Source organism: Poecilia mexicana, unplaced genomic scaffold (assembly GCF_051168715.1).
Source record: "Poecilia mexicana isolate PSO_F unplaced genomic scaffold, ASM5116871v1 scaffold_18, whole genome shotgun sequence".
Classification (NCBI taxonomy): domain Eukaryota; kingdom Metazoa; phylum Chordata; class Actinopteri; order Cyprinodontiformes; family Poeciliidae; genus Poecilia; species Poecilia mexicana.
In genome coordinates, this window is record NW_028263387.1 from 28,603,980 (window position 1) to 28,621,084 (window position 17,105).

At 41.2% G+C, this 17,105-nt stretch overlaps 1 protein-coding gene across 1 annotated transcript; it reads right to left on the reverse strand.

The window, feature by feature from the left end:
* Positions 1–5,004: 5,004 nt before the first annotated feature.
* On the reverse strand, positions 5,005–16,369 carry LOC106908750 (H-2 class II histocompatibility antigen, A-U alpha chain-like). Its single transcript, XM_088015654.1, has 4 exons — positions 16,225–16,369; positions 15,862–16,107; positions 5,511–5,795; positions 5,005–5,401 (listed from the first exon to the last, which is right to left on the reverse strand). Exons 1-4 carry the CDS (start codon positions 16,280–16,282, stop codon positions 5,274–5,276), a joined length of 717 nt encoding a protein of 238 aa, XP_087871780.1. The 5' UTR covers positions 16,283–16,369; the 3' UTR covers positions 5,005–5,273.
* Between the last annotated feature and the right edge of the window lie 736 nt (positions 16,370–17,105).

Consider the following 17,105-nt stretch of genomic DNA (forward strand, 5'->3'; position numbering starts at 1 on the left):
AGGTTCCCAGGTCCAGTTCAGCTGGTTCTGTTTGGTTTATTATTTGTCTGAAATGATAGAAAAACTCATTAAGATCATTTTAATTTTAATGAGTTTTTAAATAAACTAAATAAACTGACCTGTTTCTCCTTCACTCTGACAGAAACAGAGAAGCTGAAACTTTAATCTGTGAAACATTTAAAGTTTAACACATAAATGATCACATAGATCCTCCCAGCAGGGGGCGCTGCTGCCTGCTTCCGATGCTGGGAAACTCTAACAGTTGCTTCCTAGCAACTGATGAGTCATCAGCAGCTGCTCTCTGATTGGAGCAGGTCAAGTTAAACACAGAGACGTCATGTCTGAGTGTCTGAGTGTTTTTCTCTCATTTCCTTATCCTCAGTTCACCTGTAGACCCTAAAGGGTTCAGGTCATCCTGCAGGTCATCCTGCAGGTCAACCTGCTGCTGATCAACAGGAAGTTCACTCTGCTGAGGTTCTGCTGGTTCTGAAGGTCCAACAGCCTGGAGGCTGACAGTCTGTAGAGGTTAAAAGGTTAAAACATCATGAATTATTAATGTTCAATAAAGTATTTTAAACTGAATCTGAATCATAAATGTGGTTTAATGACATCATCATGTTTATCATGTCAGGCTGAACTGAGATCATGTGATCAGTAAACATGACCTCTGACCTTCAGCTGCTGGAGATAAAGAGGAAACTATAAACCAGTGAAATTTACTGGTTGTGTTTTTTCTCACCTTCCAGGTTTATTTGGTCAGCAGATACTTAGAGGACCTGATGGGAACCAGAACCTGGTCCAATGAGGAGCTGCTTTGGGTCATTAGGATCAGAACCAGATGGTGGATCCTGATTGGTTCTCCTACAGATCATCATCATGATGACTCACTGACAGCTGGCCCTCTGATTGGTTCCTCTCCAGATGTTTCCAGCAGCAGCAGACTGTAACACTGGGACTCTCTGTCCTCCACCTGGTAACTGACATCATCACCAGCGGCTCTCTGATTGGCCGGTCTGAAGGTAAACCAGGTTCATTCTGATTGGTTCTGTGAACCAGAGTGGGCGTGTCACATTCTGATCTTTCTAATATTCAGATCAATCAGCTGATCTCTGATGTAAACAATGAGGCTAAATGTCCACAGGAAAGAGATCAGTGGCAGCAATAAGGTCACTTCCTGTGTTACCTACCACAGCTAGCTTAGAAACGGTAACTTCTAGTTTCAGTGACATATCACATGGTTTCTGTAACAGATTTATTCATAGTTGTAGTTAACTCCCCCCTGACCTTACCTTTGGGCTCCTCCCTTTTGCTGTAGCATTTGTGTTGTACCTCGTCAATCTCAAGTTGTGATAGCAGTTGCCGTTTGCGGATGTTGGAGCACTGAGCTACTAGTTGTTTGGCAGTCATTGTAGACTCTGGGTGTCGAAGTAACCATTCCACCCTCAGTCTTTGCATGTAACCCCTCTGACTAGGGTTACTTGAGTAGTAGCATTCCAACAGATCCATGTTTTCGTCTCTCGCCCATTTCCGTCTTGTTCCAGTAGCCCATTTTTCATCAAGGTGCTCTGGTTCCCCAGCACCTGACGCAGACCTTGTTTGGCCGGGCGACGTCTGAGCCGGCATGTCATGCTTATCAGTGTCTCTCATTGTATGAGGTAGGCTATATAGCTCCAAGGGTCTTGCCTAAGGACCCACACTGCATAGCTCAATTGCACTGTTGTAACTTGCCCCAGCCCGGATTCGAACCCCGGTCTCCCGGGTGGTAGACTGGTGTCTTACCCACTGAGCTATACAGTTAGCTATATGCATATGGGAAAGGGAGGCGTCCCACAACAGCTATGCACAGTGGCTAACCTCTCTACGAGAGGACCACAGCAACCTCCCTGAACAAGCCCCAGTAACCATCACTGTGGCAGATGTCCAAGAAAGAGTCTCGGGTATGAAAAACTGGACAGCACCAGGACCTGACATGATCCATGCCTACTGGCTAAAGAAACTCACTGCCCTCCATGAGCGACTGGCAGCTCAACTGAACCAGCTGCTACAAAATGGGACTCACCCTGAATGGTTAACTGAAGGGCGTACAATCCTGATCCAGAAGGACCCCTCAAAGGGTTCAGTCCCATCCAACTACTGACCAATAACCTGTCTCTCTACAACATGGAAGCTCATGTCAGGCATCATAGCGGCTAAGATAAGCGGACACATGGATAAATACATGAGCACGGCACAGAAGGGCATCGGCATAAACAGCAGAGGAGCCAAACACCAACTCTTTGTAGACCACACAGTCGCTCGAGACTGCAAAACCCGACACACCAACCTGTGCACCGCTTGGATTGATTACAAGAAAGCCTATGACTCAATGCCACACACCTGGATCATTGAATGCTTAGAGATGTACAACATCAATAGGACTCTAAGAGCCTTCATTGCAAACTCGATGGGGCTGTGGAAAACCACCCTTGAAGCCAACTGCAAACCACTTGCACAAGTGTCCATCAAATGTGGCATATACCAAGGAGATGCTCTGTCCCCACTGCTGTTCTGCATAGGCCTGAACCCCCTCAGCCAAATCATCAACAAGACTGGCTACGGATACCGACTTAAGAATGGGGCCACAATCAGTCACCTCCTCTACATGGATGACATCAAGCTGTACGCCAAGAGCGAGCGAGACATCGACTCACTGATCCACACCACCAGGATCTACAGCACTGACATTGGGATGTCATTCGGACTAGAGAAGTGTGGTCGGATGGTTACAAAGAGAGGGAAGGTCGTCCACACAGAAGGGGTCTCACTCCCAGAAGGAACAATAGCAGACATAGAGCACAGCTACAAGTACCTGGGAATACAACAAGCAAATGGCAACCTCGATGAGGTCACAAGGACAGGAGCCACAGCCAAATACCTCCAACGAATAAGGCAAGTCCTGAGAAGCCAGCTCAATGGCAAGAACAAGATCCGTGCAATAAACAGCTATGCCTTGCCAGTAATCAGATACCCTGCCGGAATAATTAGCTGGCCAATGGAAGAGATGAAGGCCACGGACGTTAAGACTCGGAAGCTACTAACCATGCATGGAGGGTTCCACCCCAAATCCAGCACCCTGAGACTGTACACGAGCCGTAAGGAAGGAGGCAGAGGACTAGTGAGTGTGAGAGCCACTGTCCAGGATGAAACATCCAAGATCCATAAATACATCAAGGACAAAGCCTCAACGGACGATGTGCTCAGCGAATGTCTCAGGCAATGGGGAACAGAGGACGAGGTGCTGGAGGAACCATCATGGGAGGACAAGCCCCTACATGGGATGTACCACCGACAAATAACTGAAGTGGCTGATATCAGGAAATCCTACCAATGGCTGGAGAAAGCTGGACTCAAGGACAGCACAGAGGCCCTCATCCTGGCCGCCCAGGAACGGGCCCTAAACACCAGAGCAATAGAGGCTCAGATCTACCACACCAGACAAGACCCAAGGTGTAGGTTGTGCAAGGAGGCCTCTGAGACAGTCCAGCACATAACAGCAGGGTGCAAGATGGTGGCAGGGAAAGCGTACATGGAACGACATAACCAAGTGGCGGGCATAGTGTACAGGAACATCTGTGCAGAATATGGACTGGAAGCCCCGAGATCAAAGTGGGGAACACCCCCAAAGGTGGTGGAGAATGACCGAGCTAAGATCCTGTGGGACTTCCAGATCCAGACAGACAAGATGGTAATGGCGAACCAACCGGACATTGTGGTGGTGGATAAAGAACAGAGGAAAGCCGTTGTGGTGGATGTAGCAATACCAAGTGACCACAACATCAGGAAAAAGGAGAAACTGGAGAAATACCAGGGCCTCAGAGAGGAACTGGAGAAGGCCTGGAAGGTGAAGACCACAGTGGTGCCTGTGGTCATCGGGGCCCTCGGGGCAGTCACCCCCAAACTGGAGCAGTGGCTCAAACAGATCCCAGGAACAACATCAGACATCTCAGTCCAGAAATGTGCAGTTCTAGGCACAGCCAAGATACTGCGCAGAACCCTCAAGCTCCCAGGCCTCTGGTGGAGGACCCGAGCTCAGAGGATGAAAGAGACCACCCACAGAGGGTGAGAAGGGAATTTTTTTTTTTTATATCAGTTCTCCTCTCAGGTCAGTTTCTCTCCATCACTTCTTGCTGTTCATGATCTCCAGTTATATTTACATCACAAATATGTTAAAACCTTTTCTATATTCTAATGTCAGAAAAACACAATTTAATAATCATTGTGTTTAAATGAAATAAGGAATTAAATTAATATCTGACATGAATGCGTTTGTTAATGTCAATAAATAAAAACTGTGGCAGTGGTAAACATGAAGTATATTGATAAATCAGCCATGGTGACACCAGGCTCATCATCTATCAGCCAATCAGACGTCAGCGTCTGATTCAGGCGTTGGAGCAACAAGCCCCGCCCACTGGGAGCGGCTACATGTCACGGTATTTTTCCAGAAGAGATTTAAAATGTTTAAATTAAACAACTTTTATGAAATATTCTGCAGTGAAACTTCGGCTGGATTCAGCTTCACATTGTCAGAACAAACACAAAGTAAAGAGGAAAATGGATTATTATAAAGCAACTGGAGCTACTGGAGCAGAACCAGTGAACCGTCCAGCTTTTCATCACTCAGGCTGAGGATAACCATCTAGCAGGTCAAAGGTCACCACACCGTGACCCCAGAACACCATCAGTGCACCAAGCTGACCAGGTTTCCTCCACCACAGGAAGCTGCTATCATGACTTCCTGTGGACGGCGAATAGAGCGAATCGATGCTCCATCAGCCTGGAGACTCATGGAGAAAACTAGAAACATGCAGAGCAGGAAACTGCTGCTGAGTTAATTTATAATAAAATAAACTCCATTTTGCATTAAAGTTATTATAGAGAACAGATGATGGAACCAGAGGATCGGCTTTATGATCTACTGATGGAAACACAGAAACCAGCTGGACTGGATGAAGGACAGGAAACTGGTAGAAATAAATCATTTATTAACAGAAACAAACTGACAGCAGGTTTTATTCTGTTAGATAAAAACATCAGTTAATAGTTTAATGTTGCAGTTTTCTATGAATTAAAGGATTTAAAGTCAACTTTAAACTTTCACAACAGTTTATATTAAATTTACATCAATGATGAAGAAAAACTGATTAGAGTGAAGAAGAATGAAAAAAACAGTTTGAACATGAATCACTGATAAACCATCATCCAATCAGCTTCAGCCAATCAGCTGCAGCCAATCAGCTGCACTCGTTCCCTTTGATCAGGAAGAAAGTTCCCACAGCGACTCCCAGCAGGCCGATGGTCAGACCGACTCCACAGAAGATGGACGGACCGGGACCAGACTGAGGATTGTCCATCTCCACATCTGGAGAGACAAGAAACATCAGGATGTTTGATTCAATCAGGTTTAATCAGGTTAATCATTTAACTAAACGTTCCTATTCAGGCTTCCGGTCTAGTCAAAGTCTCCTCACCCCAGGTCCTGGTCATTGGTTCTTTCAGGGCCAGATGCTCCACTGAGCAGCTGTAGATGTCTCCCAGCTGAGGGACGAACTGCAGCCTGGAGATCTGGGTGAAGCTGTTGTCCTTACTGGGGAAGGGAATGTTGATGCTGGTTCCTTCAGTCACTTTCTGACCGTTTCTGGTCCAGGAGACGTTGACCGGAGCCGGATAGAAACCAGAGACGTGACAGACCAGGATGTTCTTCTCTCCCAGCTCCACATCATCTCTGGAGTAAATCACCAGGCTGGAGGGGGCATCTGGGGAGAAACCAGGGGGTAAGAAGGAGAAACCAGGGGGTGAGAAGGAGGGACAGGAGCTGAACCTGATCTGAAGAAACAGATCCAGGATGGTTCAGAGCAGAACGACTGATGGTGGATCAGTCTGGGTTGGATAGTATGCAGAGATGTTAGCTAGTATGCAGAGATTTAGGCAGAGATGTTAGCTAGTTTGCAGAGACGTTAGCTAGTTTGCAGAGATGTTAGCTAGTATGCAGAGATGTTAGCTAGTATGCAGAAATGTTAGCTAGTATGCAGATATGTTAGCTAGTATGCAGAGATGTTAGCTAGTTTGCAGAGATGTTAGCTAGTATGCAGAGATGTTAGCTAGTATGCAGAGATGTTAGCTAGTTTGAAGAGATGTTAGCTAGTATGCAGATATGTTAGCTAGTATGCAGAGATGTTAGCTAGTATGCAGAGATGTTAGCTAGTATGCAGAGATGTTAGCTAGTATGCAGAGATGTTAGCTAGTTTGCAGAGATGTTAGCTAGTTTGCAGAGATGTTAGCTAGTATGCAGAGATTTAGGCAGAGATGTTAGCTAGTTTGCAGAGACGTTAGCTAGTTTGCAGAGATGTTAGCTAGTATGCAGAGATGTTAGCTAGGATGCAGAGATTTAGGCAGAGATGTTAGCTAGTTTGCAGAGATGTTAGCTAGTTTGCAGAGATGTTAGCTAGTATGCAGAGATGTTAGCTAGTATGCAGAAATGTTAGCTAGTATGCAGATATGTTAGCTAGTATGCAGAGATGTTAGCTAGTTTGCAGAGATGTTAGCTAGTATGCAGAGATGTTAGCTAGTATGCAGAGATGTTAGCTAGTTTGAAGAGATGTTAGCTAGTATGCAGATATGTTAGCTAGTATGCAGAGATGTTAGCTAGTATGCAGAGATGGTAGCTAGTATGCAGAGATGTTAGCTAGTATGCAGAGATTTAGGCAGAGATGTTAGCTAGTTTGCAGAGATGTTAGCTAGTATGCAGAGATGTTAGCTAGTTTGCAGAGATGTTAGCTAGTTTGCAGAGATGTTAGCTAGTATGCAGAGATGTTAGCTAGTATGCAGAAATGTTAGCTAGTATGCAGATATGTTAGCTAGTATGCAGAGATGTTAGCTAGTTTGCAGAGATGTTAGCTAGTATGCAGAGATGTTAGCTAGTATGCAGAGATGTTAGCTAGTTTGAAGAGATGTTAGCTAGTATGCAGATATGTTAGCTAGTATGCAGAGATGTTAGCTAGTATGCAGAGATGGTAGCTAGTATGCAGAGATGTTAGCTAGTATGCAGAGATTTAGGCAGAGATGTTAGCTAGTTTGCAGAGATGTTAGCTAGTTTGCAGAGATGTTAGCTAGTTTGCAGAGATGTTAGCTAGTATGCAGAGATGTTAGCTAGTATGCAGAGATGTTAGCTAGTTTGCAGAGATGTTAGCTAGTTTGCAGAGATGTTAGCTAGTATGCAGAGATGTTAGCTAGTATGCAGAAATGTTAGCTAGTATGCAGAGATGTTAGCTAGTTTGAAGAGATGTTAGCTAGTATGCAGATATGTTAGCTAGTATGCAGAGATGTTAGCTAGTATGCAGAGATGGTAGCTAGTATGCAGAGATGTTAGCTAGTATGCAGAGATTTAGGCAGAGATGTTAGCTAGTTTGCAGAGATGTTAGCTAGTATGCAGAGATGTTAGCTAGTTTGCAGAGATGTTAGCTAGTTTGCAGAGATGTTAGCTAGTATGCAGAGATGTTAGCTAGTATGCAGAAATGTTAGCTAGTATGCAGATATGTTAGCTAGTATGCAGAGATGTTAGCTAGTTTGCAGAGATGTTAGCTAGTATGCAGAGATGTTAGCTAGTATGCAGAGATGTTAGCTAGTTTGAAGAGATGTTAGCTAGTATGCAGATATGTTAGCTAGTATGCAGAGATGTTAGCTAGTATGCAGAGATGGTAGCTAGTATGCAGAGATGTTAGCTAGTATGCAGAGATTTAGGCAGAGATGTTAGCTAGTTTGCAGAGATGTTAGCTAGTTTGCAGAGATGTTAGCTAGTTTGCAGAGATGTTAGCTAGTATGCAGAGATGTTAGCTAGTATGCAGAGATGTTAGCTAGTTTGCAGAGATGTTAGCTAGTTTGCAGAGATGTTAGCTAGTATGCAGAGATGTTAGCTAGTATGCAGAAATGTTAGCTAGTATGCAGAGATGTTAGCTAGTTTGCAGAGATGTTAGCTAGGATGCAGAGATGTCAGCTAGCATGCAAAGATGTTAGCTAGTATGCAGAGATGTTAGCTAGTATGCAGAGATTTAGGCAGAGATGTTAGCTAGTTTGCAGAGATGTTAGCTAGTATGCAGAGATTTAGGCAGAGATGTTAGCTAGTTTGCAGAGATGTTAGCTAGTTTGCAGAGATGTTAGCTAGTATGCAGAGATGTTAGCTAGTATGCAGAGATGTTAGCTAGTTTGCAGAGATATTAACTAGTTTGAAGAGATGTTAGCTAGTATGTAGAGATTTAGGCAGAGATGTTAGCTAGTTTGCAGAGATGTTAGCTAGTATGCAGAGATGTTAGCTAGTATGCAGAGATTTAGGCAGAGATGTTAGCTAGTTTGCAGAGATGTAAGCTAGTTTTCAGACATGTTAGCTAGTATGCAGAGATATTAACTAGTTTGAAGGGATGTTAGCTAGTATGTAGAGATTTAGGCAGAGATGTTAGCTAGTTTGCAGAGATGTTAGCTAGTATGCAGAGATGTTAGCTAGTATGCAGATATGTTAACTAGTTTGAAGAGATGTTAGCTAGTATGCAGAGATGTTACCTAGTATGCAGAGATGTTAGCTAGTTTGCAGAGATGTTAACTAGTATGGAGAGATGTAAGCTAGTTTTCAGACATGTTAGCTAGTATGCAGAGATATTAGCTCGTATGCAGAGATGTTAGCTAATATGCAGAGATGTTAGCTAGTATGCAGAGATGTTAGCTCGTATGCAGAGATGTTAGCTAATATGCAGAGATGTTAGCTAGTATGCCGAGATGTTAGCTAGTTTGCAGAGATGTTAGCTAGTATGCAGAGATGTTAGCTAGTATGCAGAGATGTTAACTAGTTTGAAGAGATGTTAGCTAGTATGCAGAGATGTTAGCTAGTATGCAGATATGTTAACTAGTTTGAAGAGATGTTAGCTAGTATGCAGAGATGTTAGCTAGTATGCAGAGATGTTAGCTAGTATGCAGAGATGTTAGCTAGTATGCAGAGATTTAGGCAGAGATGTTAGCTAGTTTGCAGAGATGTTAGCTAGTATGCAGAGATTTAGGCAGAGATCTTAGCTAGTTTGCAGAGATGTTAGCTAGTTTGCAGAGATGTTAACTAGTTTGAAGAGATGTTAGCTAGTATGCAGAGATGTTAGCTAGTTTGCAGAGATGTTAGCTAGTTTGCAGAGATATTAACTAGTTTGAAGAGATGTTAGCTAGTATGTAGAGATTTAGGCAGAGATGTTAGCTAGTTTGCAGAGATGTTAGCTAGTATGCAGAGATGTTAGCTAGTATGCAGAGATGTTAACTGGTTTGAAGAGATGTTAACTAGTTTGAAGAGATGTTAGCTAGTATGCAGAGATGTTAGCTAGTGTGCAGAGATGTTAGCTAGTTTGCAGAGATGTTAGCTAGTTTGCAAAGATGTTAGCTAATATGCAGATGTTAGCTAGCATGCAGAGATGTCAGCTAGTATGCAGAGATGTTAGCTAGTATGCAGAGATTTAGGCAGAGATGTTAGCTAGTTTGCAGAGATGTTAGCTAGTTTGCAGAGATGTTAGGTAGTTTGCAGAGATGTTAGCTAGTATGCAGAGATTTAGGCAGAGATGTTAGCTAGTTTGCAGAGATGTTAGCTAGTTTGCAGAGATGTTAGCTAGTATGCAGAGATGTTAGCTAGTATGCAGAGATGTTAACTAGTTTGAAGAGATGTTAGCTAGTATGCAGAGATGTTAGCTAGTATGCAGAGATGTTAGCTAGTATGCAGATATGTTAACTAGTTTGAAGAGATGTTAGCTAGTATGCAGAGATGTTAGCTAGTATGCAGAGATGTTAGCTAGTTTGCAGAGATGTTAACTAGTATGGAGAGATGTAAGCTAGTTTTCAGACATGTTAGCTAGTATGCAGAGATATTAGCTCGTATGCAGAGATGTTAGCTAATATGCAGAGATGTTAGCTAGTATGCAGAGATATTAGCTCGTATGCAGAGATGTTAGCTAATATGCAGAGATGTTAGCTAGTATGCAGAGATGTTAGCTAGTTTGCAGAGATGTTAGCAAGTTTGCAGACATGTGAACTCGTATGCAGAGATGCAAGCTAGTTTGCAGAGATGTAAGCTAGTTTGCAGAGATGCAAGCTAGTATGTAGAGATGTTAGCTAAGATGCAGAGCTGTTAGCTAGTTTGCAGAGATGTTAGCTAGTATGCAGAGATGTTACCTAGTTTGCAGAGATGCTAGCTAGTTTGCAGAGATGGTAGCTAGTTTTCAGACATGTTAGCTAGTATGCAGAGATATTAGCTCGTATGCAGAGATGTTAGCTAATATGCAGAGATGTTAGCTCGTATGCAGAGATGTTAGCTAGTATGCAGAGATGTTAGCTAGTTTGCAGAGATGTTAGCTAGTTTGCAGAGATGTTAGCTAGGATGCAGAGATGTCAGCTAGTATCCAAAGATGTTAGCTAGTATGGAGAGATGTTAGCTAGTATGCAGAGATTTAGGCAGAGATGTTAGCTAGTTTGCAGAGATGTTGGCTAGTATGCAGAGATTTAGGCAGAGATTTTAGCTAGTTTGCAGAGATGTTAGCTAGTTTGCAGAGATGTTAGCTAGTATGCAGAGATGTTAGCTAGTATGCAGAGATGTTAGCTAGTTTGCAGAGATGTTAGCTAGTTTGCAGAGATGTTAGCTAGGATGCAGAGATGTCAGCTAGCATGCAAAGATGTTAGCTAGTATGCAGAGATGTTAGCTAGTATGCAGAGATTTAGGCAGAGATGTTAGCTAGTTTGCAGAGATGTTAGCTAGTATGCAGAGATTTAGGCAGAGATGTTAGCTAGTTTGCAGAGATGTTAGCTAGTTTGCAGAGATGTTAGCTAGTATGCAGAGATGTTAGCTAGTATGCAGAGATGTTAACTAGTTTGAAGAGATGTTAGCTAGTATGCAGAGATGTTAGCTAGTTTGCAGAGATGTTAGCTAGTTTGCAGAGATATTAACTAGTTTGAAGAGATGTTAGCTAGTATGTAGAGATTTAGGCAGAGATGTTAGCTAGTTTGCAGAGATGTTAGCTAGTATGCAGAGATGTTAGCTAGTATGCAGAGATGTTAACTAGTTTGAAGAGATGTTAACTAGTTTGAAGAGATGTTAGCTAGTATGCAGAGATGTTAACTAGTGTGCAGAGATGTTAGCTAGTTTGCAGAGATGTTAGCTAGTTTGCAAAGATGTTAGCTAGTATGCAGATGTTAGCTAGCATGCAGAGATGTCAGCTAGTATGCAAAGATGTTAGCTAGTATGCAGAGATGTTAGCTAGTATGCAGAGATTTAGGCAGAGATGTTAGCTAGTTTGCAGAGATGTTAGCTAGTTTGCAGAGATGTTAGCTAGTTTGCAGAGATGTTAGCTAGTATGCAGAGATTTAGGCAGAGATGTTAGCTAGTTTGCAGAGATGTTAGCTAGTATGCAGAGATGTTAGCTAGTATGCAGAGATGTTAGCTAGTATGCAGATATGTTAACTAGTTTGAAGAGATGTTAGCTAGTATGCAGAGATGTTAGCTAGTATGCAGAGATGTTAGCTAGTTTGCAGAGATGTTAACTAGTATGGAGAGATGTAAGCTAGTTTTCAGACATGTTAGCTAGTATGCAGAGATATTAGCTCGTATGCAGAGATGTTAGCTAATATGCAGAGATGTTAGCTAGTATGCAGAGATGTTAGCTCGTATGCAGAGATGTTAGCTAATATGCAGAGATGTTAGCTAGTATGCAGAGATGTTAGCTAGTTTGCAGAGATGTTAGCTAGTATGCAGAGATGTTAGCTAGTATGCAGAGATGTTAGCTAGTATGCAGATATGTTAACTAGTTTGAAGAGATGTTAGCTAGTATGCAGAGATGTTAGCTAGTATGCAGAAATGTTAGCTAGTATGCAGAGATGTTAGCTAGTATGCAGATATGTTAACTAGTTTGAAGAGATGTTAGCTAGTATGCAGAGATGTTAGCTAGTATGCAGAGATGTTAGCTAGTTTGCAGAGATGTTAACTAGTATGGAGAGATGTAAGCTAGTTTTCAGACATGTTAGCTAGTATGCAGAGATATTAGCTCATATGCAGAGATGTTAGCTAATATGCAGAGATGTTAGCTAGTATGCAGAGATATTAGCTCGTATGCAGAGATGTTAGCTAATATGCAGAGATGTTAGCTAGTATGCAGAGATGTTAGCTAGTTTGCAGAGATGTTAGCAAGTTTGCAGACATGTCAACTCGTATGCAGAGATGCAAGCTAGTTTGCAGAGATGTAAGCTAGTTTGCAGAGATGTTAGCTAGTTTGCAGAGATGCAAGCTAGTATGTAGAGATGTTAGCTAAGATGCAGAGCTGTTAGCTAGTTTGCAGAGATGTTAGCTAGTTTGCAGAGATGTTACCTAGTTTGCAGAGATGCTAGCTAGTTTGCAGAGATGGTAGCTAGTTTGCAGAGATGTTAGCTAGTATGGAGAGATGTAAGCTAGTTTTCAGACATGTTAGCTAGTATGCAGAGATATTAGCTCGTATGCAGAGATGTTAGCTAATATGCAGAGATGTTAGCTCGTATGCAGAGATGTTAGCTAATATGCAGAGATGTTAGCTAGTATGCAGAGATGTTAGCTAATATGCAGAGATGTTAGCTAGTATGCAGAGATGTTAGCTAGTATGCAGAGATGTTAGCTAGTTTGCAGAGATGTTAGCTAGTATGCAGAGATGTTAGCTAGTATGCAGAGATGTTAGCTAGTTTGCAGAGATGTTAGCTAGTATGCAGAGATGTTAGCTAGTATGCAGAGATGTTAGCTAGTATGCAGATATGTTAACTAGTTTGAAGAGATGTTAGCTAGTATGCAGAGATGTTAGCTAGTATGCAGAAATGTTAGCTAGTTTGCAGAGATGTTAACTAGTATGGAGAGATGTAAGCTAGTTTTCAGACATGTTAGCTAGTATGCAGAGATATTAGCTCGTATGCAGAGATGTTAGCTAATATGCAGAGATGTTAGCTAGTATGCAGAGATATTAGCTCGTATGCAGAGATGTTAGCTAATATGCAGAGATGTTAGCTAGTATGCAGAGATGTTAGCTAGTTTGCAGAGATGTTAGCAAGTTTGCAGACATGTGAACTCGTATGCAGAGATGCAAGCTAGTTTGCAGAGATGTAAGCTAGTTTGCAGAGATGTTAGCTAGTTTGCAGAGATGCAAGCTAGTATGTAGAGATGTTAGCTAAGATGCAGAGCTGTTAGCTAGTTTGCAGAGATGTTAGCTAGTATGCAGAGATGTTACCTAGTTTGCAGAGATGCTAGCTAGTATGCAGAGATGTTAGCTAGTTTGCAGAGATGTTAGCTAGTATGCAGAGATGTTAGCTAGTATGCAGAGATGTTAGCTAGTTTGCAGAGATGTTAGCTAGTATGCAGAGATGTTAGCTAGTATGCAGAGATGTTAGCTAGTATGCAGAGATTTTAGCTAGTATGCAGAGATGTCAGGTAGTAGGTGTCATTAATCGTAACATGATAATTTTGAAAAACCTTTATTGTAATTAATAGGTGTTTTGGTCAGGATGAAGTCTTGTTTTTGGCCGTATCATAATTGATTCATGTCACCAACCTTTAATGGAAGCAGTTTTTATACCACCAGTCATACAACCTCCAACTGGATGACTGTGTGAAGATTTGGGTTTTCTAGTCGACGTGTTGAATCATGTCAATAAGCTGAACTTGGATCTCCAATCAAAGCCTAAAATGCTGCCTGACCTGCAAAATGTGTTCATATGTATTAAAGTGAAGCTGTTCTCTCTCCACCCTCAGAAGGAACCTGACCCATTTCCATCCTTGTCAAACCAACTGCAGCATCAGAGGTGAAAACAACCTGATATGCAACATTGACTGAAAATCTGCAGGAAGGTTTTCTGAGCTGAACTGTAGCATCATTAACTCTTTCACTGCAGACTCAGACTGTTTAAAGGCTCTTGGTGCAGCAGCTTCACAGCTGGAGGTGACTGGACTTTGTGAGGATGATAGAATGAAAAGTTTGGAGAAAAAACCACAGAATTTATTAAAGTTTTGCCCCCAGATAAATATCCCAGTATGAAACAGGCTGAACTGAATCTAATGTCAATGTTTGCATCATCATTCGTCTGTGAATCAGTTCTTTCTGCTTTGCAGCAGGTTTCAGTCTGAGCATCTGAACTTACTGACATGAAAGAGATGCTGCAACGGACAACAGGCCACATTTAGAGACAGTTAGAAATAAAACCTGTCACTCAGAGAGAACCAAGAAAAAACATGTTGGGTTTTAGCTAATAAAATAATGAAAAGGAAAATATTAAAATTGCTGTTTGGCTCTTAAAGTGATAAAGAGCTCAGTGAGGATCTTAATGCAGAACTGGTTCACTGACTGTGTACTGGGATATTAGGACCGTTTATGTAATAAAAATAATTTAGTTTATAAGGCCTTTGTTCTCTCCATGATATCCATAGCAGAGTTCACATAAAACTGTAATAAATATATATTTTCTGAAAAAATAAGAAAAATGTGTAGCTAATGTTTGACAATGATTGATTTATCAAAGTTTATTGTCTTTATAATAAAATAAAAAGAATACAAGAAAATTATTTTTTTCTTGTCTTGAAATGTTAAATGTACATTAAATTATGTAAATATGTTATTTAAACACTGTAAAAATGTTTCTGTTCATCAATGTTAATATAAAAATGATCAGAATCATTTCTATCAAATAAAACATTGTGCTCTTTATTCAGAAATGCCCCAAAACATTAAATAATCACATCAAAAGTTAGAAACTCGCTTCAGTCATTTCTTTGCCAAATATATTAATGTGTGAGAAAATGTGTCAATGACAGGAATTAATTTAAAATACTTTGTAGAACTTTGTGAAGTTCGGTCCATTTACCTGTATTAGCTTACTGGGAGAGATGCCACATTCAATATGGCGGACGCTGTGACGTATCACAGCAACAGGCCGGCCTGCTTTATGACCTCTGACCCGCTCCATGACCTCTGACCCGCTCCATGAGGCGTCTACATGTTCATGACTGAATATGTAGAGCATAATGCTGTACAGTTTGATAGACGATCAGCTGGGATGTTGAATGTAAATTTTCATAAAAAGCCTTGAAACAACATCCGTCTGTTGTCTTTTATACATGAACTGAATCCTAAAGGAAATTTATTAAAAAGTCATTTCACTTAAGATGTAACAGACTTTCTGACTGATCAGAACCGGATCAGAACTGGATCCAGATCATCAGCTCTGATGTTTTCAGCATAACCAGTTTTATTCTGTTATGGTTTCCACTAATTAATATCATTGCTATGTTATTGTTTAATACTCACAGATAAAGATCACATTGATATATTACTGATTTATTTCCAATAATCCTGACTGACTGAAGCTCTGTGGGGAATATTTAGTTATTTAGTTATTTAGTTTGGTGGTTTATTTTTGGTTGTAATTTATTTTTACTTTTTAAGTTTGAAAAATAAATAGTTTAACTTTAACTTGTTCTCATTTTTGTCAGATGAAATAAAGTTAACAGGAAACATTATAGTTTTATGTTTAATTAGTTAAATGGAGCCGATGAAGAGATGCTGAATATGAAAATGTTCACATGGAATAAAATGTTGAGGAACAAACTCTGGATTTTACTGACTAATAATCAATCAATAGAGCAATAATATTAGATCAATATAAACTCAGTACGAAATCTGACATGTTTCCTCACTGACTGGAATTAACTTATTAAACTTATTGTGATTTATTAATAATGATCAGATTATCAATCAGCTGATCAGAGGGGAAAATCAATCAGTTTGAATAATTATTGGTCTTTACCTCGTTCCAGAGGGATGTCCTTCAAAGCCTTACGAGCCATACCCAGGTTTGATCTGCAGATTGGTTGTTCACCCACAGCTTGTTCATAATACCCTGGGTAGGTCATAGGATCAACAAACGGAGGCAGAGCTACGACTCCTTCTTTCTTCTTGAAGTCGGCGTACCACATCTCTTCTCCATCCAGAGCTAACATGCCCTCTCCATCAGAGTCTGAACATCCCATGATAGCAAGGTCCTCATGTTGAACTAAAACACAGAGAGAGAAACTGATGAAGAACCTGCAGCAGAACCTCCAGAACCCAGCAGGTCCATCAGAACCGGTTTGGACCCGGTCAGAACCTGATCAGAACCAGAGTAACTCACCATCAGCAGAGACCCAGAGGACCCCACAGAGGAAGAGGAGCAGCTTCATCTTCATCATTCAGACTCTCAGAGACTCTGAGAGAAACTGAAGCTGCTGCTGGAACCAAACGCTGGGAGCAGCCAATCAGAGGGCAGGAGGGCTGTGACGTCATCAGGAGCTAGGCAGAGGAAGGCTGGAGCTGCTGGAGACCAAGAACTGGTTCTGGTTCTAAACCAGTAGAACCAGATGAGAACCAGCAGGTCTGAAGAGGATTTAGTGGATTCATCTGGTTCTGATCAGCTGATCGAATATGGAGAAACTGAACATATTTATTAATAATACAGAAAAAACATCCAATAACTTCTGTTATTAATGTTACATTTATTCAGCTTAGTTGCTTTATTTTTCTATTTACTTTAATGATCATCAGCTGAAGCTCAAACACATAAAGCAGGACAATAATTAATAATATTTACATATTTTACTGATTCTATGCATTCAGTTTCATCTCATAATCAATATATTTATTAGAAGTGTCTTCAGCTGATTATAGATTAGAGGAGGAAGCAACACGATCAATGAACCCTTAAGTTCAGAAAATAAAATAAAAATAAATCATAAAAGTCAGATGGTTTCCTGTTTCTATAATTTGACCTTTAACCTTTTCCATTCTGACCCAACATCTGGGTCCAGTATCTGGTTCTGACCTGGTCTATTCAATATTTTTATAGGGTTTATTCTGGTTCTGGTTTCATTCAGTATCTGGACCTGCTGGTGTTTTGATCAGAACCACTGATCAATAATTTAAATCAGATTTAAATAAGAACTGGAGCAGAACCAGAACCCGGTCCTCTCTCTGATCTCCAGCCTCTTCTACCCGGTAACCAGTGAGTCAGAGGTC

Coding starts and splice junctions, on each gene's coding strand:
- LOC106908750 (XM_088015654.1), bottom strand. CDS start 16,282: ATGATGAAGATGAAGCTGCTCCTCTTCCTCTGTGGGGTCCTCTGGGTC. Junction 5,796..15,861: donor GGACATCCCTCTGGAACGAG/GTAAAGACCAAT, acceptor GTTTCTCCCCAG/ATGCCCCCTCCAGCCTGGTG. Junction 5,402..5,510: donor ACCAATGACCAGGACCTGGG/GTGAGGAGACTT, acceptor TTGTCTCTCCAG/ATGTGGAGATGGACAATCCT.